This window comes from Neofelis nebulosa, chromosome 5 (assembly GCF_028018385.1).
Source record: "Neofelis nebulosa isolate mNeoNeb1 chromosome 5, mNeoNeb1.pri, whole genome shotgun sequence".
Classification (NCBI taxonomy): Eukaryota; Metazoa; Chordata; class Mammalia; order Carnivora; family Felidae; genus Neofelis; species Neofelis nebulosa.
Genome location: NC_080786.1, coordinates 25,187,294 through 25,213,905, shown reverse-complemented (window position 1 = coordinate 25,213,905; position 26,612 = coordinate 25,187,294). Strand labels below are relative to the sequence as shown.

The following is a 26,612-nucleotide window of genomic DNA, read 5'->3' as shown; positions in this document are numbered from 1 at the left end:
AAGATGCTGGGTTCAGTTTGGGGGACCTAAGGGACCCACAGAACGTCCCTGCAGAGAGGCCCAGCTGCCCATATCTCTCGGGGCTCAAGAAGCAGCGGGAGCCTCGGTGCAGAGGTGGTCTCAGCAGGAACAGAGGTGGAGGCAACACCAGCTGCCCTACTAGGTGCTGAGAATTGTGCTAAGAGCTTCTCGCATCTTCCCTCTTCCAGTCTACACAGTTGCCCTGAGGGGCGGGTATTCACGTGCTCATGAGACAGAAGAGCACACTGCAGGCCAACTCCACAGCAGAGCCAGACATGAGCCCCCAAATATGAGGGCTTTCCCCACTAATTCTCTTTTCTGTTAACAGAAGCCTAAAATGTACCCAGCAGCCCAGGGAGAAAGCGGCAAGATGCCTTAGTTAGTGCCTGTGTTTGGTCACAACTTCTAGGGACTGCCCTCCACACCAAAAGAATGATCTCTCCTCTTCCGAAAACATATCTTACGTATTTTCTTGCTTACAATTATAGCCTGTTGAGGGTTTTGTTTTGTTTTGTTTTTCATGTGTATGAGTCTTCTCTCCCACTGGGTAAGAAGCTGCAGGAAATCAGGACACGCTGCCCAACTGCCCCACAGCTCCAGCCCGACACTGTGCACGGTCGGGGCTCAGCAACTCCTCTGGATGAAAATGCTACCTCTTGCCCGTCACCCCAGAGCCACCGGGACACTGTTAGTGAGGTGACCTGGACGCCCTGCAGCTTGGATGAGGCAAAGCCAAGCCCAGACGGACAAGAACTCTTGAAAGATGCCAGACAGCAGGCAGGTAACTTTGGAGGGACAGACACAATAGGAGATGAGGCAAAATTTCCCTTCTCCACATGGCTCCCTACGAAACAGTCTGCAAACTAGCTGGCCCAGGGGCCAAACGCAGCCCACCAGCATGTGTGTGCTTTTTGTCTTGCACGTGGTTTTAACGTTTTACAATTTAATTTAGTTGCTATCTTTTCAAAAGTGAAAAGCTGCACATACAAATCTGGACTTCTAAAGGCAGTATGTTTTCAAAGGCCCACTTTTACAAGTTGCCCACAGCCCCTCACCCCGCTCACCTCCCAGGCGTGTCCTGTCAGGCCCCACCAGCCCTGCCCTGGGTGTGGGGTGGGGGGGACACACACCTCGGGTGCAGGGCTGAGCTGAGCTCACCCGCCTCCAGGGGGGGCAAGGCCGCCTGTACTCACCCGCACTCAGGGTAGTGAACTCCAGGAAGCGGTATTCGTAGGACACATCTATCTTGGTTTCCACCTGAGGCCTCTTTAAAGTTGAATAGATATTTCCAGGCCGTTTGTCATCACGTTTCTCTAACTTGTTCAATCCGCAACCCATTTCAGCAGCTGCAGCAGAAGCCAAAAAAAGGACAAGGGGGGGGGGGTGATTTTTTTTTTTTTCTGAGATTTTGTTTTCAAGCACCATAGTGTAAAAGACCCCGTACTTCCCTGAAGACTACATAAAGGACCTCAGCCTTTAGGACGCCTAGAGTATAATTCAGTGGATGACCTGAACACCTGAGGAACTGTGCTCAGTACCCAGGCTGGCTTCTCTTTCTGTGAGGACACCATTACCAGGCATCCCGCACTTTTGTGATGACACCAAAAGCCTACTTGTCTTCTATCTTTTTCCCCTGAGTTAAATAATACCTCAGAGCGCCTCAGTTCCACTATAATCTGTACACAGGATTAAAAAATGAGATCTTAAAAGCAATGTGGTACATTATGGTGTCGGCCCATCTGAAAAGAAAAGACAAAACAAGAGACATGTCGCTTTCGCTGTGGTTGCTAAGAGAGAATGAGAAGCTGTTGGTACAATTTCTAAACTCCGGAGTCCTTTCTGCCCTCACCAGCAATTATTTAGACAGGAATTTATATTCATAAAACATCTCTTAAAGTAGACGGTGGTATTTTTATCCGCTTCATCTAAAAGTCCCCCTTCCATTCTTTTTTAGACCAAACCACATGAAATAACAGGACGCTTCCACTCTCTTAGAGAGTCGTTTTAGACCAAAATGAAGACTGGCTGAACACTAATAGCAGGCCAAGAGACACTGGAAGCAGAAATGCACGTGTGTTAGAGTGAAGATCTGTGGCTATCGTTGGAAGGGAAAATGGAGAAATGCTAGAATAATGTGCATATTAGGGTGGGCTGAGCTCCCAGCCTTTCGAGGCCTTAAAAACAACAAAGTTCTCTGTTTATTTAGGCAGAATGACATTCACGAAATGACTTTTTATCCACTGCCCAGACTTCAGCAGAAGATATTTTCCTTTTGTGCGCTGAGCATGACCAATAATTCTCCCCCCTTCTCTGGCGTAGTGGAGCTGCCATTAGAACATATTTCACAAAAATATTAACTGGCCAAGAATATCACAAACAGAAACGTGGTGACTGCTTCCTTTTAGAGATAAGAACGTCCTTTAGCTTAATCCATTCACAAGGTACCCAGCTTCCTAAGGCAAACTGGCAAGCTCCAGAAAAACACAATGAACCTCAAAAAAGCAGTAAGTGTGTGGGGGAAGGGAAGAGTGGGAGAGGGTGGTGTCGTGACAACCAGGCTATACTTTTTAGTAATTAAAAAAAGTCTGGAAGGATGGATGAGAACAGGAAGGCTTACTTATGCCTTAATAAGGGAACATTAGTGTCCAAAGGGCCAGAGCAGACATGATTTATGTGCAATCTGCATGAACTGATTACTTGTAAAATACTCTGTAGTTCTGCAGATATAATAGCTGATATGTACAGAGGCTGCATATTTAACTACTAAAAAGCAAGCCAAGGGGCATCTGCTGAGGCAAAGCAGAAGAGAAGTGGACAGGAAGGCTCCCGTGTACTGGGGAACAGGTAAACCTGGCAAGATGAGCACTGTTACCACCAGAACAGACATGGAAATAACCCAGAGACTCACCAAGTAAGTCACTCACACACCTACCTCCCTAGGAAAGAATGTGTGTTTGGGGCTGAAAGAAAGAAAGAAAGAAAGAAAGAAAGAAAGAGAAAACTCTTTCGAAAGAAAGAAAGAAAGAAAGAAAGAAAGAAAGAAAGAAAGAAAGAAAGAAAGAAAGAAAGAAAGAAAGAAAGAAAACTCTTCCTCAAAAATCCTCCCATTCTTGTTATCCTAATAAGGTAAATTCTAGCATTAGAGATTCATTCCTTTGAAATTAGAATCACTCTCCCTCAGGATCTCCTTTGAAACCACAAATACCTCCATGGGAAGGGCAACAAATTAAGCTTGTGGTAGCCTAACACTTTAGTATGATTTAACATCTTCTAATAAAGGACAGGTTTCCTGACAATAGAGAAAAAAGAGGAGAGAATTACCAGGACGAGTAACAAGACTCAGAAAAAGTTAAGGAGGTGGGGGATGGCATGCCAAGAAGCATCAGAAAAATTCTCCCAATTTACAACTGAAAGGTTTCAGTAAGACTGTCTCAACTTGAGGTCTCTGCCCCAATTCACTCCAAAGGGCACAGTGCTTATCTCATAGGATATGACAAGGCTATGGGTAAATCATCTATGTGGTCTGACACAGAAAAGATAAACAGTACCAGCCAGCAGCAAAACTATAATATCGGTGAATCCTCAATGTCTCAAACTTTAGAGATTAATTTCTTTGGAATATGCACAATGCCAGTTAAGCAACTGCTTTTATAGCATGACTCTCTTTGGGAAGGAAGACATATGAAGCAGTTGTGAGCCAATAAAACCTTAGTGTCAATTTGTTTTTCTTACTCTCTTGTGTTGAGGACCCTACCTTATTCACACCCAGCACACCTGTGCTCTGCCAACCCCCAACCCCTGTCAAAATGGTAAAGATTTTCACATCATTCTAAAACTCTCTATTACAGTGGGGCGCCTGGATGGCTCAGTAGGTTGAGCATCTAACTCTTGATTTCAGTTCAAGTCATGATCCCAGGGTCGTGAGAACAAGCCCCACATCGGGCTCTGTCCTGAGTGTGGAGCCTGCTTGGGATTCTCTCTCTCTCTCTCTCTCTCTCTCTCTCTCTCTCTCTCTCCCCCTCTCCCTCTGCTCCTCTCCCCTGCTTGAGTGCTCTCTCTAAAATAAAGTAAATAAATAAAATAAAACTATCTATTACAGTCCCTACAATGGCTCAAACCAGAAAAATCTAGCTTACACAATGGAGGAAAAATAAGATAGAACAGTGCCTGATGGTACTGTTTACTATGTGAGGTTTCAAAGCTCGTATTAGAATCCCACAAGGGGCCTGGGGCAGGGATGGGTATGGGCCTTTAAGGGCAGGGAGACGTTGGAGGCAGAGGGAAGAGAGGAGGGAACAGCTCTGCCAGATGCAGGCATCTGGTGCTTGGTGTGGCTGCGCATTCCCTCCAACGTTCAGGGAGCATCTCAGTGGAAGCACATCGGCCTCAAGGGTAATAGGGCAGAAGGTAAATGGTAAGTGTAATGGTTTCGAAATACGGCCCCCAAATCCTTTGACACTCCTGCCATTGAAAGGTGGGGTCTATGTCACCTCCCCTGAATCTGGGCTCCATAGATGCCTGATCAATACAATATGGCAGAACGGCACTGTGCCAGCTTCTGGACCCGGACCTTCAGAAACTAGGAGCACATACTTCTTGATTCTTGGGATGCCGACTCTTGGATCCCAGCCACCATGCCATGAGGGAGCCCAAGCAGCCCCACAGGGAGGCCCATTTGGAGAGGAACCGACAGCCAGCACCAACTTGCCAGCCATCTTGCTGGTGAGCCATCTTGGAAGTTGAGCCTCTGTCTCGGTCAAGACGCCGACACTGTGTGAGGCAGAGACACGCTGTTTCCACCAAACTCTGCCCAAACTGCAGATCCCTGAGCAAAATACACCATTGTTTCTGTTTCAAGCCTCTAAGTCTGGGGATGATTCATCATGCAGTATATAACTCATTCACCAAGTTTGTTCAAAAAGACCATGGCCTGCTGCCTCCTCAGTAGACTACCAGTCGAGATGGCCTGCATTTAGAGGTTCTGCTTTAGCCACTCACCCTTGGAAGGGCATTTCGGTTGTTTCCAGGTGATTATGAATAAAATGGCTATAAACATTCATGCAGAGGTGTTTAAGACGACCAAAGGTTTCATCTCTCTAGGGTAATACCTAGGAGTGGGATTTCTGGGCTGTGCGGTAAGTGCAGGGGTCCTGTTAATGAATGATGCTTCTCTTTCCACACTCAGGGCGGCCAGATGCTGACCCCAGGAGAGGCCTGGCGGAAGTGAGACCCTCTGAGAGACTGACAGATTAGCCCCTCTACCTCCTGCTCACTCTGCACCATCAGCTCACTGGGTGGAATCGTGAGAGCAGTGCTATTCCTGGCTCTTTCTCCTTTTATTGTTGTCTATTTCTGTAAAGGACACATGCTAAAAATCACTTATGTGTGATGAGATTCTCCCGGTACTTTATCTGTGGTCCATTCAGCCCCCACAGCTCCACCCTTCCATATTCCTACGGTCACGTGAATCAAGTTAGTCATTTCATGTGTGAGTGGATCACTGACCAGCTTTGATTATATGACAGTCATACAGGAGATTTTTTCTTTTGTTTCCACCTTTGTCTTCCCAGGAGACATCCCTGCACCTATGAGTATGGGTCTCTCAAGCATCAAAGAAAGTACCAAGAAAGACCTTCCAAAAGCTCTTCAAAGGTAAAGCAAAGAGAAGTCTTCCCCATTCCTGTGGCGAGACAGTGGGGAAAGAGCCAAAATAAACATACAGTTCTCAAGCAGAAATTGACTAAAAGTAATTAAGAACTGGCTGCTGATTATGGAGGAAAGTAAGGTAATCACTGGGAGGTTGAGATCCTAGGCTGCAAGGAGAGGACATTAGACATTGCAAATGACCAGAAAGCAGAGATCCCTCAAATAGTGACACTCTGGAAAACCAACGCTTTCTGGATCAAGCCCAGCATGAGGTGTGCCTTTGACACATGGGAGGCCAGCTTCATGCAGAAACTGTCAGCTCCATGAGGGAGGGAACTTTTCCAAATTCATGAGTATGTGCATGCATTCATTCATCACGCGTTTATTAAGGTCTGCTTTGAATCTGGCCCTCAATTAGGAAATATAAAAATGGGAAGACCAGGCCCTGCTCTCAAGGAGATCGGAGGTAAAATGAGTAGAAAGACAATGAACAGAGCACATGGTGCAGCGGGCTGGCTGTTCTGGAAGTCTGGGCAGAGTGCGGGACATTAACCGAAAATCTCTGTGACATAAAACAGAGAGTACAGGGGCGCCTGGGTGGCTCAATCAGTGAAGCGTCCGACTTCGGCTCAGGTCATGATCTCACGGTCCGTGAGTTCGAGCCCCGCATCGGGCTCCGTGCTGACAGCTCGGAGCCTGGAGCCTGTTTCGAATTCTGTGTCTCCCTCTCTCTCTGCCCCTCCCCTGTTCATGATCTGTCTCTCTCTGCCTCAAAAATAAATAAACGTTAAAAAAAAATTTTAAAACAGAGAGTACATCGCCAGAGACTTGGTTCCAGAAAAAGCTGATCAGCAATGGGGCATGATATCCTGTGTCATTTTAAATGTTAAAATCTTAAGATTTTTATTTTAAAGTATTTCTAATTTGTTTCTGAAATGCTTCCCAACATGCCCATAAGACAACTAGAAAACCACTTCAAGACAAATCACCACCTTGGGGTACCTGGGTGGCTCAGTTGGTTAAGCGTCCGAGGTCAGCCTAGGTCATGATCTTGCTGTTCCTGAGCTCAGGCCCCACGTCAGGCTCTGTGCTCACAGCTCAGAGCCTGGGGCCTGCTTTAGATTCTGTGTCTCCATCTCTCTCTCCACCCCTCTCCCATTTACACCCTGTCTCTCTCTCTCTCTCTCTCTCTCAAAAATAAACTCTAAAGGGGCACCTGGGTGGCTCAGTCGGTTAAGCGTCCGACTTCGGCTCAGGTCATGATCTCATGCTTTGTGAGTTCAAGCCCCATGTCAGCTGTGTTGACAGCTTAGAGCCTGGAGCCTGCTTGGGATTCTGTGTGTGTGTGTCTCTCTCTCTCTCTGCCCCTCCCCAACTTGTGCTCTGTCTCTCTGTCTCTCAAAAAGTAAATAAATGTAAAAAAAAAAATTTTTTTTAAATAAACTCTAAAACAAAAATAAAAAAAAAAAGAATCACCACCTTAAGAGATTTTTCAGTGAGGGCTTCTAAAACCTCAGTTTAAAGGTTCATTTTTACTATCAACTGATGTACATGCATTTAAATAATGGGGCAATAAATGTAGTTATATTTTCAAATACAAATTAGTTTCATTAAGAGTGAGCCCTCATTTACCACACTTGCCGCTAATCTGTGGCAGGACTGTAAAGCTAATTTTTACAATTGCCAACAGCTCATGACAAGCAACCAGAGATGGGGCAATTACATGCAATGATGCTGGGTCAGCTGGCAAACTCATTTTTTATTTCCACACTCAAATCCCGTATTTGAAGCCTCAAGCATGTTTATTACATCACTCAGTCACCCAGAGTAAGAACTGATGATCCAAATTAAGACATTTTTACATGACAGAAACATCTCTCTTGCCCCAGAAATGTAAATGGAAACTTGAAAATTCAGAGGGTGTCAAATCTTGATACCCTAGAAACACAGTCTACAACAGAAACCCAAGGATAACTATAATTTACTCGTTGAGGGACGGGCGAAATAGGTGAAGGAGGTTAAGAGGTACGAACTCCCAGTTATAGAGCAAAAAAGGCAGGATGAAACGTACAGTACAGAATACAGTCAATAACACTGTGATAACACTGTATGGGGACTACACGTATTGTGATGAGCACTGAGTAATGTCTGGAGTTGTACAATCAGTATGTTGCACACCAGAAAATAATACAACACTGTATGCCAACTATACTTCAATAGAAAAATGTACCTGTTCAAAGTGTTCCTGATTGGATGCCAAATATAAAGAATAATCTATATGAAACAGTATTATTTCCATGGTACCACTTTTTCTAGGTGTGGGTGTGTATAAATATATGTTATCTATATTATAATATATATTAATATATAGATATGTACATATATATGTCTCCACCTTAAAAAAATTTTTTTATATATTTATTTATTTTTGAGAGAGAGACCGAGTGTGTGTGTGTGGGGGGGGGGGGGGGGGGAGGGGCAGAGACAGAGGGAGACACAGAATCCGAAGAAGGATCCAGGCTTCCAAGCTGTCAGCACAGAGCTCCATGCGGGGCTCAAACTCATGGACTGCAAGATTATGACCTGAGCTGAAGTCGGACGCTTAACCGACTGAGCCACCCAGGCGCCCCTCCACCTTCTTTTTTTAACTGGTAAGACACAGACCACAATGTTCCCAGAAATGTCCTCGGGGTCGTGGGACTATGGGTGACATTCTTTATGGTTCTGTATATTTTTCAAGTTTTCTGTGCTGCATACACATTATTTTCCTCATTGAAAACAATAAGAGGTTCCAAGATGACCCTGAATAATCCTCCCGGCATTCACGAGTGGTCCCCACCCACAGTGACTAGGGCTGACCCGTGTAGCCAGGAGGGCACTGCAGAAATGATGAGTGTGGTTTCCAAGGCTGGGTTACAGTGTTGTGGGTTCTACCTTACCCTTTCTGGGATCCCTCACTCTGGGGACAGCCAGCTGCCACAGTATAAAGACACTCTAATAACCCTATGGAGAAGTCCCAGGACAGGGAACTGAGGCCTCCACCCAAGAGCCAGCACTAACTCAACACCCAAGTGGAAGCAGATCCTTCAGTCCCAGAATGGCCTCCAGCCCAGCCCACATCTTGACCACAACCCCATGAGACACCCCAAGTCAGAACCACCCAGCTCAGCTGCTTCTGGATTTCTAACCCACAGAAACTCTGTGAGATAATAAATGTTTATTGATGTTTTTGGCTGCCAAGTCTGGGAGTAATTTGTTATATATATATAGCAAAAGATAAGGAATACAAAGAGTATTTACATCGTCAAAGGAAAACACTTGCTTACCATCCCCCACCCACACATCTCAGTCTGGGTCTGATCCAGACCACCTTTCTGCCCTCCGCAGTCCCCATCACAAACACCCTTCTTCACTACGCACAGCTCTCTCCCAGAAGAACCTGCTGCTCCAAGTGTGGAGCACTTGAGCCAGCAGCACCAGGATTTCCCGGAACTTATGAGAAATCCAGAATCCCAGGCCTGCAGAACCAGAATCTACATTTCCATGACAGGTGATTCATTAACTTCTGAGCGGCAGTAAAGTTTGAGAAGCCCTGGGCAATGGGTTTCCCCAGCTGAAAACTCTAAGGGATTCTAATCGGCAGCCAGAGGTGAAAATCAACAAGCTAGGAACAAGTCCGGTTTTCCTCACTCCGAACCCTCTCCAGTCTCCTTCACCCCAGCCTCAGCCAGGCCCAGAATCCTTCTTAAGCCTCTTGGCCAGGGCTGAGAACCCCAGTCGAAAACATGGCCCTGCTGACCCCCTTGATTCCACATCTCCATCTCTTGAACCTCTTTGTACCTCCGATGCCCTCTTCCCAGCCTCACTGCTGTCCTCCCAAACACAGGCACACCCCTAAATTTCTATCCCCAGCCCTCATTCTGTCTCACTCTCTTAAAATCACTTTCAGTATAAACCACTTCGGACATATAGATGAAGATAACAAAATGAGACATCTCTGTACCCAGCACCAAGATTGAACAAATGCTTACATTTTACTTTATTTACTTCACATCTTTTATTTTTTTTTTTAACATTTTTTTTTTTTTTTTTTTTTTTTTGGGACAGAGAGAGACAGAGCATGAACGGGGGAGGGGCAGAGAGAGAGGAAGACACAGAATCGGAAACAGGCTCCAGGCTCCGAGCCATCAGCCCAGAGCCTGACGTGGGGCTCGAACTCACGGACCGCGAGATCGTGACCTGGCTGAAGTCGGACGCTTAACCGACTGCGCCACCCAGGCGCCCCCACATCTTTTATTTTTGAAGAAATGAGACCTTTTTTGAGAAAGAGAGAGAGAGAAAGCACGTGCGTGAGTGTGGGAGGGGCAGAGAGAGAGGAGGACAGAGGATCCAAAGCCGGCTCTGGGCAACGCAGGGCTGGAACTCAGGAACCCAACTGTAAGATCATGACCCGAGCCGAAGTCAGACACTTAACCGACTGAGCCACCCGAGTGCCCCAGAAATGGGACTTTTGAAATGCGGTCCCCATGCCCTTCCTTTCTCCCCTCTTCTAACTCTGCTTTTCCTGTAACACCCACAACAATACATGGCAGAGGTTCTGAGACTTTCCCGTTTCAAGGCACCTTTAGCGTCTCCGTATGTTTTCCACGGCACCCCCCCCCCCCCAGCTAAAAGTAATACTTACAGTTCCACTTACGAGGTAGTTAGGTGCAAACAACATAATAATTATTCATGTCCAAACAACTTATTAGCCTTTTGGAAAAAAAAAAAAAAGCAGCACACAAAAACTGTAAGAATAAACCTTTTTCTTTCATTCCTAAGTCATCACGGGATGTGTGCATCTCTTGGGCACCACACGACCTCTCAAACCCTGTAGTCACACTGGCCGCCACCATCTTCATTTGCCTGTTCCACAAAGCGGTTTCTTGGCAACCACCAACACGCAGCTTCGTAGAGATAGGACGTCATCAAAAGGAATGCGGTGCTGTCTAACCTCATACTGTAAACTACCCACAGACAGCAGTTAGTGGGCTATCTAACATGTCGAGTGCCACTGTTCCCCTCATTAAAAGTAAAAAGCCTTTTTGCCCCGCCCTCGCTAGTTTGCTGTGGTGCCTTGGGGTGCTTCAGTACAGAGTTTGGGAACCTCTAATATGTGGTAGTGTTGTATATGTTCAAAAAGGGCACATAACTGCCGTCGTCTCTGCCTTAGCCCGCATACCCCTCTCATGGGCCTTGCTTTACCTGCTCTGGGCAAAAACCTTCCAGTCTCCCTCTCAGCCTGGTGAACTCCAGGCGAACATGCCCAAGGACCTGTTTCGGTACCTTAACCTAGAACTTTGCCAACACTCTCAATGAATATGCTCCACAGGGAACTCGACGCCTTGCCCATCAAGGCCTGTTCTCTCTCCTATGTTTCTTGCATCTGTGGGGAGTCCCTCTGTCCTCATAACATCCAGGCTCAAAACACCAGGCAGCAGCCTGCTCCTGCCACTGTCCTCACTGCCACAGCCAGCCTGGAGCTGAGTGCGGGTGGAAGCCTTTCACTCCACTACCTCATTCTCTGCGCCGACCCGCCCATGCCGAGGATGGTCGGAGGACTTCCTTGGTCTCTCATCCACTAATTCCTATCCTGGGCTAATGCTAGAGCAACCATTCTGCGCCCTACAAGTGGCTCACAGAGCATAAGAAACATATACTGCCCAGCCTGGAGTCCTTAGCCTCAACCTCACCCCTAACCTCCTTCCTCCCCAGTCCCTGGTTGTTCCTCTTCAAGTACCATGGAGTCAGGTTATACGGGGCCAGTGCTACCTTTTGTACACACTGAACATTCTCCAGATACCATTCCTTTACCTCCAGTGGAACCTCCCCCTGACATTCTTTTCCCTTCCATCTCGACCCTCTGTCTTAGGGCTCTCCATAGAAACAGAACCAACAGGATAGTGTGTGTGTGTGTGTGTGTGTGTGTGTCTGTGTGTGTGTGTGTGTGTGTGTGTAGGGAGGGGGAGAGAGAGAGAGAGAGAGAAGGCAGGGCAGATGTGTTTTAAGAAACTGACCCTCAAGTGATTGTGGGAATTGGCAAGTCTGAAATCTGCAGGGCAGGCCAGCAGGCCAGAGACCTAGAGAACAGTTGATGTTACAGTCTTGAGTCAAGCAGTCCAGAAGCAGGATTCTTTCCTTCTCGGGAGATTTTAGACTTTTCTCTTAAGTCCTTCAACTGACTGGGTGAGGCCCACCCACATTATGGAGAATAATCTACTTTACCCAAAGTCTATTGCTTTAAATGTTAAAATCACATTAAGAAAGAAAAATGGCCCACAGCAACACTTACACGTTTGACCAAAAACTGGGTACCACAGCCTAGCCAAGATGACACATAAAATTACCCATCACATCCTCCTTTATTAAAGCACTTACTACACGCAAAGCACTATTCCAAATGCTGAGGATACTAAAGCGATACAAAAGACATTAAAAAAAAAAAAAGGGGGACAACGCTGCCCTCATGAAGAACCTTACCTTCAGGAGCAGAGAAACAGACGATATACAAATAAAAATAATACATGAAATTCAATTTTAAAAGTATGTTAGGTGTGCCTGGATGGTTAAGAATCTGACTCATGGTTTTGGTGCAGGTCATGATTTCATGGTTCATGAGATCAAGCCCCATGTCAGGTTCTGTACTGATGGCACAAAGCCTGCTTGGGATTCTCTCTCTTCCTCTCTCTCTCTGCCCACCCCTGCTCATGTACTCTCTCTCTCTCTCTCTCTCTCAAAATAAATTAACATTAAGAAAAAAATTTTAGGGGTGCCTGGGTGGCTCAGTTGGTTAAGCGTCTGACTTCGGCTCAGGTCACAATCTCACAGTTCCCGAGTTTGAGCCTCACATCAGGCTCTGTGCTGACAGCTCGGAGCCTGGAGCCTGCTTCAGATTCTGTGTCTCCCTTGCTCTCTGCCCCTCCCCCATTCACACTGTCTCTGTCTCTCTGTCTCTCTCTCTCTCTCTCTCTCTCTCTCTCAAAAATAAATAAATATTAAAAAATTATTTAAAAAAGGGAAGAAAAAAAATTTTTAAACTACATCAAATAAAGAAAAATAAGGCAGGGAGGAGGGATAGCAAGCATGGGGGAAGATGCAATTTTTAAAAACAGGATGATCAGGGAAGGCCTCACCCAAAAAGTGATGTTAAGCGAAGTCCTAAAGAGACCATAAGATAAAGGGGATGGTGTACCAGGCAAGGGGGTGGCAAGTGCAAGGTTCCAGGACCTGCCTGGGGAAGGTGGGAGGGGGTGGCTGCTGGTGGCACATGAAATCAGAGAGGCCTGGGAAGGCAGGTTGTGTGGGCTATGCAGGTGGGGGTAAGGACTCCCTGAGATGGGATCCCCTTGAGGGTTTCAAGCCAAGGGGAGACACGATCACTCTGGCCATGACTAATGGTGGAAATGGAGAGACCAGATGATGATGGGGTATGAGCAACAATCAAATTCTGGATATATTTTGAATGTAGAAAATGGGACTTATTGGTAGTTTAGAAATAGGGCATAAGAAAAAGAAGGCATCCAAGCCACCTCTAGGGCCTATGTATGACCCGAGCAACTGGAAGGCTGCAGGGGCCCCTTCTGATCTGGGATGGCTACGGGAGGAAGACACGGGCTTGTTTTAGATGTGTTAACTCCACTGGGTAGAGGTGTGGGGTAGGCAGCTGCAGGGACCAGTCCCGAGCTCAAGGGAGAGCTCTGGGGCTTTCGGTAATGCCTCATCTGTCCATGTGACATCCAACTTCCCAAAGGGAGCAATCATCTCTTCTTCATCCCCAACAGCAGCTATCCCAAGGCCCTGCTCCAACAGATGCACAATAAATATCTACTAAGCCAACATCCTTTAAGACTAGGACAGACACTTATCATCTGGTAAAGGATGGAATATTTGGAATATCTGCATGTCTCTCTCAAGTTCACCTTTTTTTAAGTTTTATTTTTTTAATTTACATCCAAATTAGTGTATGGTGAAACAATGATTTCAGGAGTAGATTCCTTAATGCCCCTTACCCATTTAGCCCATCCCCCTACCCACACCCCCTCCAGTAACTCTCTGTTTGTTCTCCATATTTATGAGTCTCTTATACTTTGTCCCCCTCCCTGCTTTTATATTATTTTTGTTTCCCTTCCCTTATGTTCATTTGTTTTCTCTCTTAAAGTCCTCATATGAGTGAAGTCATATGATATTTGTCTTTCTCTGACTAATTTTGCTTAGCATAATACCCTCCAGTTCCATCCACGTAGTTGCAAATGGCAAAATTTCATTCTTTTTGATTGCTGAGTAATACTCCATTGTGTGTGTGTGTGTGTGTGTATATATATATATGTATATATATATGTATATATACATATACATGTATATATATACATACACATACATCTGTGTGTGTGTGTGTGTGTGTATATATATATATATATATATATATATATATATATATATATATACATTTTCTTTATCTATTCATCCATCTAGGGACATTTGGACTCTTTCCATACTTTGGCTATTGTTGATAGTGCTGCTATAAACATGGGGGTGCATGTGTCCCTTCGAAACAGCATGCCTGTATCTCGTGGATAAATGCCTAGTAGTGCAATTGCTGGGTCATAGGGTAGTTCTGTTTTTAGTTTTTTGAGGAACCTCCATACTGTTTTCCAGAGTGGTTGCACCAGCTTGCACTCCCATCAAGTTCACCTTCTTCAAAACATAGTACAGGGGTTGGGTGCACACGGTCTGGAGCCAGACCGCCTGGGTTCAAATCCCAGTCTTTACTTGCTAACTGGGTAACCTTGAGGAAGCCACTCAATTTCAGGTTTCCCAATTATAATATGGGGATATACACACAATCCACTGGCAGGGTGAGAATTAAATAAGTTAATGTTGAACAGGACTTAGAAGAGCTCAGACACATAGAAAAGGCAGTATAAATGTTAACCATTATTAATATTATTACTGGTATCAGTTGTTATCCTTTGTAAAGATTCCTTTTGACCTGCCTATGGCCAAAATTACACCTCACTGCAAAGGGTGCTTATACAGTGTTCCGACAAAGTGGAAAAATTCCAAAAGCCCTCTCTAAATTACAGAAGTGTTTAAATGAACAATCTGATTTCTTGTACTTGGTATTCCTGAAATTTGGTAATACATGATTCAGTCACATTCCATTAACCGCCCTCTGTGATTAGCCAACTCTTTTCCTTTTTAAAAAAATTTTTAAATGTTTATTCATTCTTGAGAGACAGAGACAGAGTGCAAACAGGGAAGGGGCAGAGAGAGAGAGAGAGACAGAATCCGAAGCAGGCTCCAGGCTCTGAGCTGTCAGCACAGAGCCTGATGTGGGGCTCGAACCCACTAACCGTGAGATCATGACCTGAGCTGAAGTCACACGCTTAACAGACAGAGCCACCCAGGCACCCCTAACCAACTCTTTTCTTATCCATCTTTATGGATAAGGTCTACTATAATAATTTCTTCAAACTTAGCAATTCGGCAGCCATTCCATAAAACTTGAAGGATTCCTCAGGAATCCACAATTCCTCAAGATGAAATACAAAGCAGGAAATTTCAACACACACACACACACACAGATGGAAGCTGAAAATCCTCTGTGAAAAATAAATGCTCACCATCAAGGGGGTCTGCTTACAGAACAACAAAAGGGGACATTTTAGTTATAAAAGCCAGATGCGTTTCCTGGTTGAAAAAGTGTGAAAACATCCAATACGGTTACACAAAGTAACTTAAGAGTTGGTCAGTATCAGACGAGCGAGGCAACACACAGCTGATATGGACTTTCCACCACTGGCTCGCCTTGGTGCCCCATGACACCTGAGGGCTAGAGTCCCCTCTCCTTTGAACCACAGAAGAAGGGCAAGCCAGGGCACTATCCCTCTCATCGTCTGGTGCAACCAGGACACGGAAGCTGCCGGGCCCTCTCCAGCACTCCCTATGCCACAAAGGCAGTCAGACCCAGGAAAACTCCAAAGCAAGCCCTCAATACCCCCAAATAGTGTCTCCTCCGTCTCAGTCTTGGCAGGTAGCCATCTTGCGTAGAATGTGACCTGATTTTCTAGCTCTTTGGTTCTGGCCCCGCTGAGAGCCAATTCTTCTTCCTGAATTCAGCCCAGGTGGGGAGTAAGTCACACAAATGCATATTTAAAAGCTCAACCGAATTCTTATTTGGAGAGCAAGGAATTAACAAGGCTCAAGCAGTGGCCATCACTTGCTTGCTGTACCGATCTTTTCACAGAAAGCATCCTAGTAAAATATGCAATGATAATAATGAAAGCCCCTTTGGGGGGCCAGGAAAAAAGGGAAACTCAAATTTATGTCGAAAACTGAATGTGAATGGGAAAAAAGATCACACACATGCAAAACCTTTAAAAGGTAAACATAAAAGAAATGTCTAGCTAAATTTATCTCTTTGTCAGTGAAAAATAGCCTAAGCCTTAGCCAAGGGTGTTGCCAACTCTTCAACTAAAGGAAAAGGGAGAAATGCTTACTGTAGAGCGGCACTATCGAATAGGGCTTTCAGCCATGGTGAAAATACTCCACCTGTGCACTATCCAACTCCAATGCCAATAACCACGTGTGGCTCTTCAGTACTGGAAATGTGGCTAGTGAGACTGAGGAGCTGAACTGCAATTTTATTTCATTTTAATTCACTTTACATTTAAATGCAAACAGCCACATGTAGCTGGTGGCCACTGAACAGGACAGCTCAGCTACAGACCCTCAAACTCAACAGCTGGCAACATCTTTCTTTTCTTCCAATAAAACTAAAATCGTACTCAACGGACAACCTCGTAAATTGTCACCAAAATAATTAGTATCTCTATACAGGCCTGGCTGCCCCAAACCCAGAAAGCAGAAAAGAAAAAGAAATGATTCCAGTGTGTCATTTCTTGCAATGCTGTTGTGCCCTACCCAGTTTATGTTTCTACTATACCATGGCCTCACGTTTTTGGAAATCTTTGCTTGTGGACGTAATCTCCTTTGCAAAACCAGAACATCCCAATCTCTTCCCTACATCTAGGAAACACGAAAAAGCCAACTTAGGGCAAGTTACTTAACCTCACTAAGCTTCAGTTTCCTCAAGGCTAACGTGCAGATAAGAATAGTATTTGCCTCTCACGTGGATTAAATCCAAAGAACGCACGTAAAGTGCCTAACAGTGTTGGCAAAGAGTAAGCATCGGGGGGTTAATTATTATTTTGTTAATAATACTGTAAAATCTATAATGAAATAAGAACAGTGCTACTAGAATGGAAGTTTATGGTTGGCAAGTCTTCCGAGGTGGGAACACTTTGAACCTGTTTCCCAGGCTATGGTAAAGTAACTTCTACTGAAGTACATCTTGGGGCCCTGACATCTTGGCACTCACTGTCAACCTCCAGATGGGCAATCACCCAGACGGGTACCATCATGAGTCACCAGTCATTGTTTAGCCAATGTTTACTGTGCCCCCATTCTGTGGCAGGCACTATCCTAGGCTGTCGGATCAGAACAGTCCCCAAACGGGGCAATGTCTTGAGACTCTATACTATCTGTCATCTGAGCCCATTGAGACACCTTGGCCAGATGCAAATATTTCATTCTGGGGTGGCAAGCAGTCAGGGAGGCTCAATTCCTGTTCCTAAATCAGTCCACACTGGGTTCGGCTGCTGGTCCACAGAATGGGACTAATGGGTAAGAGGACCTGAGGGGAACCGACCCATTTTCTCAGCCAGGACGACAAGAGGGTGTCGATAGGTCATGTTTCTCACTGACAGTCCAAATCACTTTAACAGGAAAGCTGTTTTCTGAGCCTTCAAAAAGCCAAATCTGATCTGCCTCACAAAGCAAACACAACCGCGTTCAGCAGCCAGCTGCGCGAGCCGGTGAAATCCAACGGGAATCTCCTCCACCAAGTTCACATCAACTAGACCAATACGTCAGAAATCCCCCAGGAGTTTCTAAGCAGAAGTGTACTGGAATTCTGTGGGGTGTGGGGGTTATTTTTCTTTATATAGAAAGCACTCAATCAATCTTCTTTCACAACCAAGGGTACATTCCCCTGTGGAATTCCCTTCTCTGAAGATCTCTACAAATAAAATATTTGTCTGATCATCTGCAATAATTTAAGTGTAAACTCATTCACTGGCAGAGTCAGGGATTTCTTACAGCTGCTCCACCTATGAAAACAACGTGTTTCGCACTGTCTCGAGCGTCCAATTTCTGTACCCTCTAACCCCCAAACACTGGTCAAACCATGCTCTTGACTTTGGGATAGGAAAATAGGGTTGTCGTATCTGGACTCCCATACTTGTATTCTTTGCTGGTGGGACTGTAAAATGGTACAACCGTGTTGGAAAAAGATCCCGCAGCTTCTTACAAGGTTCATATCCATCTCTTCTATGACCTAACGATTCCACTCTTAGGCATTTACCCACGAGAAATGAGAACATATGTCCCTAGGAAGACTTGTCCACAAATATTCATAGCAGCTTCATTCACAATACCCCAATAACCTGGGACTGACTCACGTGTCCATCAACTGGGGGAATATGTTAGCAAACTGTGATATGGACATATCCTGGAATATAATTAAGCAATAAAAAAAGACCAAAATACTGACATATACAACATGGATGAATCTCAGAAATATGCTGAGTGGAAGAAGCTTTACACAATACTGCATAATTCCATTTATAGGAATTCAAGAACAGACTAAACTAACAGTGGGAAACAATCAGCAGTGGTTGCCACTGAAAGGGGGAATGGGGATGAGGAAACTTTCTGAGGTGATGGTAATATTTTCTATCTTGACAGAAACTAGGATTATACAGGTGTACACATCTATCAAAACATTATGTAAGCAGGACACTCAACATTTGTGCATTTCATTATATGTATATAAATTTTACCTTAGGGGTGCCTGGGTAGCTCAGTCAGTTGGATGTCCTACCATCCGTCTCGCCATCCGTTAGTTCAAGCCCCGTGTCGGTCTCTGTGCTGACAGCTCAGGGCCTGGAGTCCGCTTGGGAATCTGTGACTCCCTCTCTCTCAACCCCCACCCACTCACGCTCCGTCTCTCTGTCTCTCAAAAATGAATAAACATTAAAAATTTTTAATTTTACCCTAAAAAAATCACGAACATATAATGAACCCTGAATAATAAAATGTGCACTGAACTGTTTAGAAGTGACCTATGCCAATGTCTGTAATTTACTTTAAAGGGCATAAAACAATAAGCTGGGACTGATGGAGGGATGAATAAATCGCCAGATGTGTAATAAAGCCAATATTGCAAAATTATACCCTAGATATGTGTATTTGGGTAGTTACTGTTCTTGCAAGTTGTTTATATTTTTTTAAAAATGAGATAGGTCAGGGAAAGAAAAACTCACAGTGCCCTCTCCTTAGCCCACCAAGTTAGAAACTTGACAAGATACCCATGCCCACCAAGCCATGGGCCCACATAGTTTCAATTCAATTCTGCTGCAGAGTGAAGATTGGAAGAATACAAGTAGCTTTACAGGAACTCACATCACTCATGCCAAAGATTTTCTGCCTGTTTCCCTACAGACAAAGCAATTATTTGAATGGAAGCCAAAAATTCCTACTCAAGAGGGAGAAAAAGAACTCATTCCCAATTTGTTCTCTTTCAATTCCTGCACCAATCTATTAGCAAACTGCACAACACTCCACTTCCATTCGCCCCAAGTCCATTAAGTCAAAAGACTAACAAAGAAAAACCAACCCAGCCACATGATATACAGAGGATAATGCCCCAGCTCTCAGGGCCAGAAACCCCACTGAAGGCAAAAGAGGATGCAGAGTCAGTCTGAGGTTCAAGTGATTTCAACTGAGGTTAGCACACACGCACCAAAGAGACCTAAACAGCTTGTTGCTTAACCCCTCCGTGGGATTTGGTGACATCTGGGGTCACTTGAACTTGGTAGGGAATTCAGCTGTTCAGAGATACAAATTAGGAATCCCGGCAGCCAGGGACACGTGGGGTGCACAGCGTGCCCTACCCACAGGCCCAGAGGTCACCCACATTACTCCCGCCTTCCTTCCTGGCATGGCCTCGGTTATCCTGAGATGACACACGATGGCAGGGGCTGAAGACACCTAGTCTGACTGCGCGCCCAGCATCTGAAAACAGCTGTGCCAATTACAAGAAGGGACTGTTGCTGGAAACCCAGGGCAGCCACTCAAATATAGAGATTTGGACCGGATTAAAAAAAAAAAAAAATATATATATATATATACACACACACACACACACACACACACACTTTTTGTTTAAGTCTCCCAACAAACTCTCTGCCACTTCTCAGTGTCCCTGGGGACCACCCACAACCACATAGGGCAGCTAACTAAGCATAAGCAACTGGAGGCAACAGGGAGCGTGCCTGGGTTTAGCACTTTGGCCTCCACGCGGTTCTCGCTGCCAAAGACAGCGATATCCTAGGTCAAGGGCACGGGCTCTGGTCAGGGGGAAGGGGGAGTGTTGCATGCCTGACAATCGGTTTTCTGAAATGTACGTCACTATCACCCCGCCAAGACCCGACCTACCCTGGAGTCCCTTGAGCCTAGGAAAGCGGGTTAGGACGAGGAAAGAAGTCCCCTTACAGAAGGGGAGATGCCGTTTTCAGCGCTGGGGACTTCCCGTGCCCCGAGTCTCTGTGCCTCCAGTGGCTGCGGCGCTTCCCCTGGACACACGGCAGGTCTGCTCCCATCTATCCAGAACCCCTGCGCCAGGAACAAACCCACCTCCCAGGGCGCACGCAAAAGGGCGGCTAGAGGCGCCTCCACCCCCTACCCCCACCCCACCGCAGCCTCGTGCCTTGCTGAACCTGGACTGCGTAGCCGGCTCCAGCCAGATCTTTGCCAAGGACCCCCTGCAGCAGTGTCCCAGACCCACCTGTAGCCTCGAAGCTTCCCCTCTGCTTCCTTCTTAGGCACCCCCGAGCCTGCAGAGTCCACGACCCCTAACAAACTGCTCTAGGGTGCCTCTCCCCATTGCGTGCCACGGATGATTTTTTTTTTTTTTTTTTTTCAAAAAAAGTTGGCCAAGAGCGTTGCGAGTCGTGGATCGCCGCTGACCCATCCAACCCCGGTAGGGGATGTGGTGGTGGGGGCGGTGGCCCTCTGGCAGCCCCGGCAACCTGCAGGGAGGCGCCACGCAGAGCTCCTCCTGCCCGCCCAGGTCCCGGTCCGCGGGGCCAGATGGCAGGGCCTGTGCCCGCCTACACCCCAAATCTTGCCGCGCGCCCACCTACCGTTAGGGACCGGCTGAGGAGAAGGCGCCGGCGCGGGCTCCCTGAGACAGCGTGTTCCGTCCCGGGAGGAAAGTTTGTGCCATACAGAGCAAGCGGCAAGGGGAAGGCGTGGGCACCAGTGGGTGGGGGCGGGAAGCGGCTGCGCAGCGTGCGCCGGTATATGTCCCTCCCGCGATCTGTGCGTCCGTCCCTCCGCGGAGCCCGCGGCCGCCGCGCTCCCGCTCGCTGCGCCCTGAGCCCGGCGCGCTCCGGCTCCAGCCCCGACGCGCCGCCGCCGCCGCGCGTCCGCCGGCTACACTTCCTCTTCCTCTGAACTCATGTGCAAAATATGCTGCGCTGCATCTTCGGGGGAGCCGCCGGCCCCTGACAGCCGCCGCGGGAGCAGCGGGCCCGCCCCGCGCCCCTCGGCGCCCTGCACCCCCTTGACGCCCCGCGCCGCTGCCTCCACGCGGCGAGCCACCTGCGCGCGGCACACGCCCCGTACCTCACTGGCGACCCTAATGCCCCTCCGCGCAGAGGTCCAGGCGCCAAGACCACTCCCTCGACCCCTTCTAACCAAGGTTGTATGAGGCTAGAGTGCGCCTAGGGGACTGGGTTCCCTAAATATTTGAGCTGGAGTGCTGGATGGTGACAGCCACCAAGGTGCTGAGGGTGTGGCAGGACCATTGAGAGTGGACTCTTCCTCCTCCCCATTCCACAGGTGGGCCATCTCAGGCGTCTAAGGTATTTGAGAGTTAGTGATTAATGAGAGGGATAATGCCGCCCACCCCTTGCCACGCCCGCTGTATTCTGCCTACTTCAGGTGTCCTTAAGGTTTCAGAAGATCTGGGGGACCATCTTGGCCTGCAACTTTAGGTTGCCCAAGGAGACAGTTATATAAATAAAGCACCAGGTCAGGGCTGACTTAGTAAAGTGAAGATGTGGGCAGAACACTCATTAAAAAGCATTTTTTTCCCCTTGGAACTTTTTAAACAAAGCAGAATTACAGTGTAGGGGTTAAAAGCAGGAATCATAGCACCAGTTAGGGTTGGCCTAGCCTCCATCCTTACTCCCTGTGTGACTTGGGTAAGTGACTTAACTGCTCTGGGCCTGTTTCCTCATTTGTTAAATAGCACTTCCTCATGAGTTTTATGTGTAAAGTGTTTAGGAAGCACTCTATAACTTAGCTATTGTCATTGTTATTATTAATACTATGAAGAGGACTGCAACAAGACAGCTGACATAATCTAATTAACTATCTACATTTTCTGATTGGGCAAAGAGGGGGCCTTAGGCATTGGAGCCCACAGAGTGGTGGGCAGGTTGCAGGCCCCAACAGTGTTTTAATGAGGTCCTTCTGGTACTGATAACACCCCCCCCAAGGGGTAGAGAAGCGCTATTTTCTTTTCAGGAATGCCTGTTCAGCACAGCTTCTTAGATATTTTCTTCCTTGTTTTCTCTTTCCATCGCCATCCCACTTGTGTCCCTCCCTCCTGCCTGCCCCCACTCCACTGCCCACCATTTCTGTTTGTGTTTTCTGTTTTGCTCCTTTCTCTTTCTAGCTCACCACTTATGGGCATCACTCACCACCACCAACTCCAATATTCCCCGCTCTCTCCCCAGCTTGGCTTGCCCACTGGGAGACTACAACAAGACCAGGTGTCAGCCCAAGTCCAGGTTCAAACAGTAGTGTGTGGGGACAAATGTTCACTGGCACCACCCTGGTTTTGAACACCCATCTATGAGGCCAAAAGGAGGGATCTTTATGTCATTTATCTGCCAAGGCCTTGAGTTTCGCAAGTCAGGGCCCATCTGAAACCTTTCTGATCTTTTCTAATCCTTACCTCAGAGGGAAAAAAAATAACATTATGGGTGTTAACCAGAAGTTGAAAAGTAACCATGGAGTATTTAAATGAAGATAAAGAGTAAAGGGGGGAAATGAAGCATAACCTGGTTGCGGCTGGGGGGGAAGAAGTTGATCTCTTTTAAGCAAATCATTTTCATTCTATAAATTTTTGCATATAAGTGTGTGTTTTTTTTTAACACCAGATCATTGGGGTTAATAAGTTATTCTTATAATGGTTTCCATTTTCTTCTACTCAACATCTTCCTAAGTACTGTTTGTAAATGTCTTAAATGTCTTTTTTCCCTGCTTGAATCTGCCTTTTTTTAGGGTTTTCTAGAATTCTCAACTTTCCCCCCTAGATATTCTGACACTTCCAATCTGGTACCTAGTAGGTGTTCAATAAACATTTATGGAATGAATGGATGAGTCATTAGCATCCAGATCTTTCAAGGCTCCATGTAACCTACACTGAAAAGCTATCTGAAATATTCTAATTCTCTTTCACCTGGAATACCCAATGAAGAGTCAGTGTTGGGTTCACTTGTGCTGTGTAGAGGTCAACCTCGATTTTCCAATTGGCTGCCATGCACTGGCCAGCCAGGGGATAGACCCTGGGCAGCTGGGACTCACCTCTGACTGACCTCGCCTACCCAGCGTCAACCCCAAAGATGCTGGATCTATATCCTGGTGGGTTACCTTGGCAACCTCACAATGTCATCTGTTAGAATGTCCTAGGGCGGCAGCTTTTAATTCTATCACAGCGGTCTCATCGGGGGTCATGTAATAGTGCTGTTTTTCCTCTGCTCACATTTCCTCCCCCTATGATTTAACACTAAGTACTCAGGGAGGGAGCTGAACACGGGGAAAACCGAGCTGTTATAGCACGACAGGTCACAGATGGCCCCAGAACTGGGATCCTGAGTGTTCGCAGTCAATAAAATGCAGGCCCCAAGTTAATGGGGAAGCTGGTTCTCTCAGCACCCCTCATGGAAAGGAGGGGAGTTAAGCCAGCCTAGGCAAGCATAAGCAGCAGCCGTGGCCAGACTGTACAATTCTTGCAAAAGCTCAGTTAAAGGAACCCCCCACTGGAGCAATTCTCTCTCTTGGCCTCTGCAGCATCACCCCACTCCGGAGAAGATGAAGGCCATGGGTACCAGCAGCCGGAACAATTTTGCTGCACCCCAGCTACACTGAAGCTTGGAGGGAAGGAGAATCCCAGCTAATCCTCTATTGTGCCCTCCTTCTCCCCACGGTGTCACCAAACTCAGCACCCCCAACTTAGCTCAAAGTAACTCAGTCCCCGTTATTCTGTAAAGAGCAGTAACAACTTATGCAGAAAGCAGACCCATCAAAAACTTGGGAACCTGAAGTGCTGTTATTCTATTTTTTCACATGGCCATGAAACCCAGCTCTTGTACAGGGCAGCTGAACAGCAGCATTTCAGGACTGACAGGAAAGAGAAGTAAACTCCTATGTGCCCTGGAGGTACAAGAATTATGCATCTTTATCAGCACGGTTAATATTTTAAGTGGGTTTGCAGTCACAGTGAGATCACAGTTTGGCCAGCTGCTCCACACTAAATGGCTGCAGGAAGCCGGCCCCATGTAGAGTGACACTGGTTTCTATGAGGAAGCATGGTGGCAGAGGCCACAGTTCTGCGCCCCAGAGCCAGTGGCTTTGGAGGAACCCGCTGCCCTTTGTTTATTGTGAGAGGCACAGCCTTCCCAGACATACCCCCTGCCAGTCTGTGGTGCCCCTGGTCACAGTGGAGTGGGGCACACTCGTGCCAGCGTCCAGACATGCCCTGTAACCCTCAGCTGTGTGAAAGTGTGAATTGGGGTGGGGACAGGGGGCTTGTTAGGATGTTTTATATGTATGCACTGATTGGCCAAGGCCAGGGGCTTTTGTCCAAAGTGTAGTCAGAGTAGCGCTCTGCAAATGCCCCCATAGACATCACCAGTTTGAGGAAACGTATGATTGCCAAATGTTCCATTCACACCATCACAAAACCCATGGATGTATTGTTATTTGGCTCCTGAATCTACTCCTCATTTTTCCTCTGAATTCCCAGGCTGTCAAACAGGCAGTTCAGGGGAGCAGGGGCCCTCCTGTGGCTGAGACAGAATTTGCTCTCTAGAGCAAAAAGCCGTGAGACTGAATTTCAGGAATATTGTGTGAAGCATGTGGCTGTTTGCAGCCTTGTTTTCCTCATGCAGCTTGATGAACCTTCTGGCTTTACCAAAAGCTACCCACATCCATAGCCCTTCACTGGTTATTCCATTTATGGGACAAAATGGAATGCTCTACTGACTTGCATTTGTGGACAAACTTTATTATCAGAGATTATATATATATTCATATATTTATTGATGAATATATAGAAGCCTATATATGCTACAGGAATAGAAAAGAAGGTTGTGGAAATAAATCATTAAGTAAATGGTGGAATAAGATTTTGATACATTAATTGATACGCTTTTCCTTCTACCACCACTCCTTTCCCTCTCCCACTGTATTTCTTGTCATGCTGTACCAAGCCTCTTTTCTTCAGTTGAGACTAGAGAAGACCCAGTGTGCCACAAGAGAGACTTATCATGGCAATACAAGGGAAAAAAAAGTAAAAATCTTGGCTTTGGGGTTTCGAAAGTCAAGGTTAAAATATAAAATTTAAAAGATATGGAAAAATATGAAATCAAGTAGAAGCATTGTCCCCTATCACATCTTCTTTCCTTCCCTACCCACCCGTTATCACACACACACACACACACACACACACACACACACACACACACACCCCTTCCAAGAATAGATCAAAGTTGCCAAACAGGAGCAAGGGAAGCTGAGAGAAACAGAGGGCTATGCCAATAGGGAACATTTGGTAGGACTCAGGGACTGACGACAGTCAGAGTCCAGAAGCCCACTTCCCTCTATTCAAGTGAGAATCATCCACATAACACTTGGAAACCCTGTAGACAACTAGACAACAGTTCTTAGAACTTGTCCAGGAGCACTACAGATCTTCAGCAGAGGAAGGAAAAGCGCTGTTCATCCTTCCCACTGATATTTGGCAATGAACTCCCATATAGAGCAGCCAGAGCATGACCTGTGGGTCATCCAGAAGGACTAACTCCTATTCCTCAAGTTCAACCCTCATTTAACTGCCTAAGAAGCCATTTAGCCCTTGAGAGTGTGGCCGTTCAAAACCTCAGGGACAGTGAAAAGATCCGAGTGTAAAAGATGTTCCTATCTATTTCTGTTAAGCCTGTACTTAGATGGGCCCAAGTGGACCAGCTCAAAATCCTGTGGTGATCATCAGTGCTGTTCCCCAAATATTTCTGGTCCTTTCCTGGTCCTATGGTAGAATTGGTATTCATAGCTCCTTGTGATTGGAAGAGGTTATATGACTAGTTCTGGCTGGTGAATTGTGAGCAGAAGTGATGTGTACCACTTTCATGAAAATGACTTAATTGTCAGGACGAGACCTTCCAGATTTCTCTCTTCCCTCTAGCAAGGCCGCTGGCAACATTCGGTCCATGCTGAGCCCTCCATCTAACCTGCAATGATTATGTAACATGAAGAGGAAATGACTTGCTTTACGCCACTGAAACTGTAAGTTGTTTCTGCAGCATAAGCTAGCCTATGCTGACTGATATTACCTATTAGAAGCCACTAGATGTTCTGAAAGGCATCACAAGCATATCTGGGAGCTGTTAGAATAAAGGAGGGATCCAATTAGGAATATTTCCCTCTTGGAATCCTAGTAATTCTCAAGATGATCAAAACACAATAAGAGCTATTATTACACATTTAATGTT

The 26,612-nt window shown here is 46.3% G+C and overlaps 1 protein-coding gene across 3 annotated transcripts in view; it reads right to left on the bottom strand.

The window, feature by feature from the left end:
• Positions 1-21,247, bottom strand: part of RFTN1 (raftlin, lipid raft linker 1) — a 209,802-nt gene extending 188,555 nt beyond the window's left edge. For 2 of the 3 annotated variants that reach the window (XM_058729813.1, XM_058729814.1), the window contains exons 1-2: positions 20,615-20,747; positions 1,215-1,367 (exon numbers count right to left, since the gene is read on the bottom strand). In XM_058729813.1, the coding sequence (XP_058585796.1) occupies positions 1,215-1,359 (145 nt within the window). In that variant the 5' untranslated portion in view covers positions 1,360-1,367; positions 20,615-20,747. Of the gene's footprint in view, positions 1-1,214; positions 1,368-20,614; positions 20,748-20,972 lie in introns of those variants that run through there. The other variant, XM_058729815.1, reaches the window with a different exon arrangement.
• Positions 21,248-26,612: the final 5,365 nt, after the last annotated feature.